The sequence below is a fragment of the Sclerotinia sclerotiorum genome, genomic scaffold (assembly GCF_000146945.2).
Source record: "Sclerotinia sclerotiorum 1980 UF-70 scaffold_7 genomic scaffold, whole genome shotgun sequence".
Taxonomy (NCBI): domain Eukaryota; kingdom Fungi; phylum Ascomycota; class Leotiomycetes; order Helotiales; family Sclerotiniaceae; genus Sclerotinia; species Sclerotinia sclerotiorum.
In genome coordinates this window covers 257,155-258,923 of record NW_001820829.1, presented here as the reverse complement: position 1 = coordinate 258,923, position 1,769 = coordinate 257,155, and the positions used below count along the sequence as shown (strand labels likewise).

Sequence of the window (1,769 nt, the reverse complement as noted above, 5' to 3'; positions counted from 1 at the left end):
CGGTTGATTTACCAGTACCATGTCCAGCACCAGCACCACGTTCGGGAGAAGTTTTTGCATTACCATTCTTCGTCTTCCATCGTTTCAAGGACCCTGCAGAAGATGACCCAACGCATTCATTTTTCATTAATGTTGGCGATTTTGCCAATGCGGGTGATTGCACATCACCCCATTGAGTTTGTAGAGTGGGACTTGAATTTGCCATGGCCACTTTTGAATCAAAGTTTATATTGATCCCCAAGACATTATCATTATCGACTGTATTAAGCAAATCTGCGCCATCTGCTTCGCCTTCACCTTCGGCTTCACGATCTCGAGTAATTGTACTGGTGGTGGGAGCAAGACCAGAATCTCTCTTTGCATCATCCTTTAATCCTTCTACTTCATGAGCGAGTAATCGTGGTCGAAAAGCAGGATGTGTCTCTGAAGGTGGAGAAAGTGGAGGTGCGACAGTAACGGGAATTGGAGCCCTTGCACCAGGGAACATATCCTCATACCTCATTGCAATTAGCCCCTCATGGGTTACCGTATCTTGTGGGGTATTGGTATTGGTATTGGAATTGGAATTGGAATTGGTATTGGTATTGATATTATTAGAAATGGCATTGGCATTAGCATTGGTTGATGATGACTTCCTTCGAATATTCCTAAGACTTCCAAATCTTTGAATGGGTGCCATAATTCATTACCGAGTATTTTGAATTGAAGAAGAAATTTGAGTTTGTGTATAATTCTTTGTTTGTGAGATGAGAGATTGGAGAATGAAATGTTGTAGATTGAAATTTCCTTTTGAAACATTAATTGAAGACTTGAGAAGTGATAGATCCGATGTATTGTATTGTATTGTATTGCATTGTATTGTATGTACCTAGGTATGTATGGATGGATGGATGGATGATGTATGTACTTTTTTATGCTTTGGTCGTAAGAATCAATGCTGTGAATCTTTGAAAAGGATTTTGTCTTATGCAGTGGATTGCAGATTTCAATGATTTAATGTGTTGTGCTGTGCTGTGCTGTGCTATGCTGTAGGTTGTGCTGTAATTCTATTAAACTTCGTATACAAACGGCAGATAGAGGTCAGTGATGAAGGCGAAGAAGGTAGGTGCTTTTGGAGGTAATTTTAGGAAATTGATATCGATTTCTAGAAAGTAATTGTCTTTAAAAGTCCTCTGTAATCTACTATAGTGTACTAGGTAGTTTGTAGAGTTATAGATTTAAAGGTTTCTAAAAGTAAAGGTTAATGTTTTCTTTTTCCAATTGGATATTTTAAGGTTATCCCAATTGAACTTGTTCTCGAAAATTATACGATGAATATTTATCATTCCATCCATTAAACCTTAACATAACACAACACAACTATACTAAATACCTATCCATATAAAATAAATCTCACTTTCCCTCAATTCCATTCTATCTCTACTAAATCTCAAATCTCAAATCCCGATCTCAACTCTCCTCTACTCTCTACACCGAATAAAAACACCCATCTAAGGAACAAAAGAACCCGAGAACCGCCACCACCACCACAATAACAATATACTGAGACATGAGACATGAGACATGAGACATGAGACAGGAAAGCAACAATTATTTCATTTTTTCACATATATCCTATTCTTACCTCACAGTCTAACCAATCAAACTCTCTATATCTCAATTGAACTATCTATCATCTTTTGATACCTACCTACTACCTAGGTACCAAAAGAAAGTATAATTTATATCTACCTACCGAGGTACCTAGGCATTCCTACACACCATCTCTA

At 37.6% G+C, this 1,769-nt stretch overlaps 1 protein-coding gene across 1 annotated transcript in view; it reads right to left on the bottom strand.

Moving 5' to 3' along the window:
- The window catches only part of SS1G_05701 (hypothetical protein), a gene marked incomplete at both ends in the record, with an annotated part of 2,676 nt that extends 1,997 nt beyond the window's left edge, over window positions 1–679 (bottom strand). The window contains one exon of the mRNA XM_001592730.1: window positions 13–679. Within this exon, the coding sequence (XP_001592780.1) occupies window positions 13–679 (667 nt within the window). The remainder of the gene's footprint in view (window positions 1–12) is intronic.
- Between the last annotated feature and the right edge of the window lie 1,090 nt (window positions 680–1,769).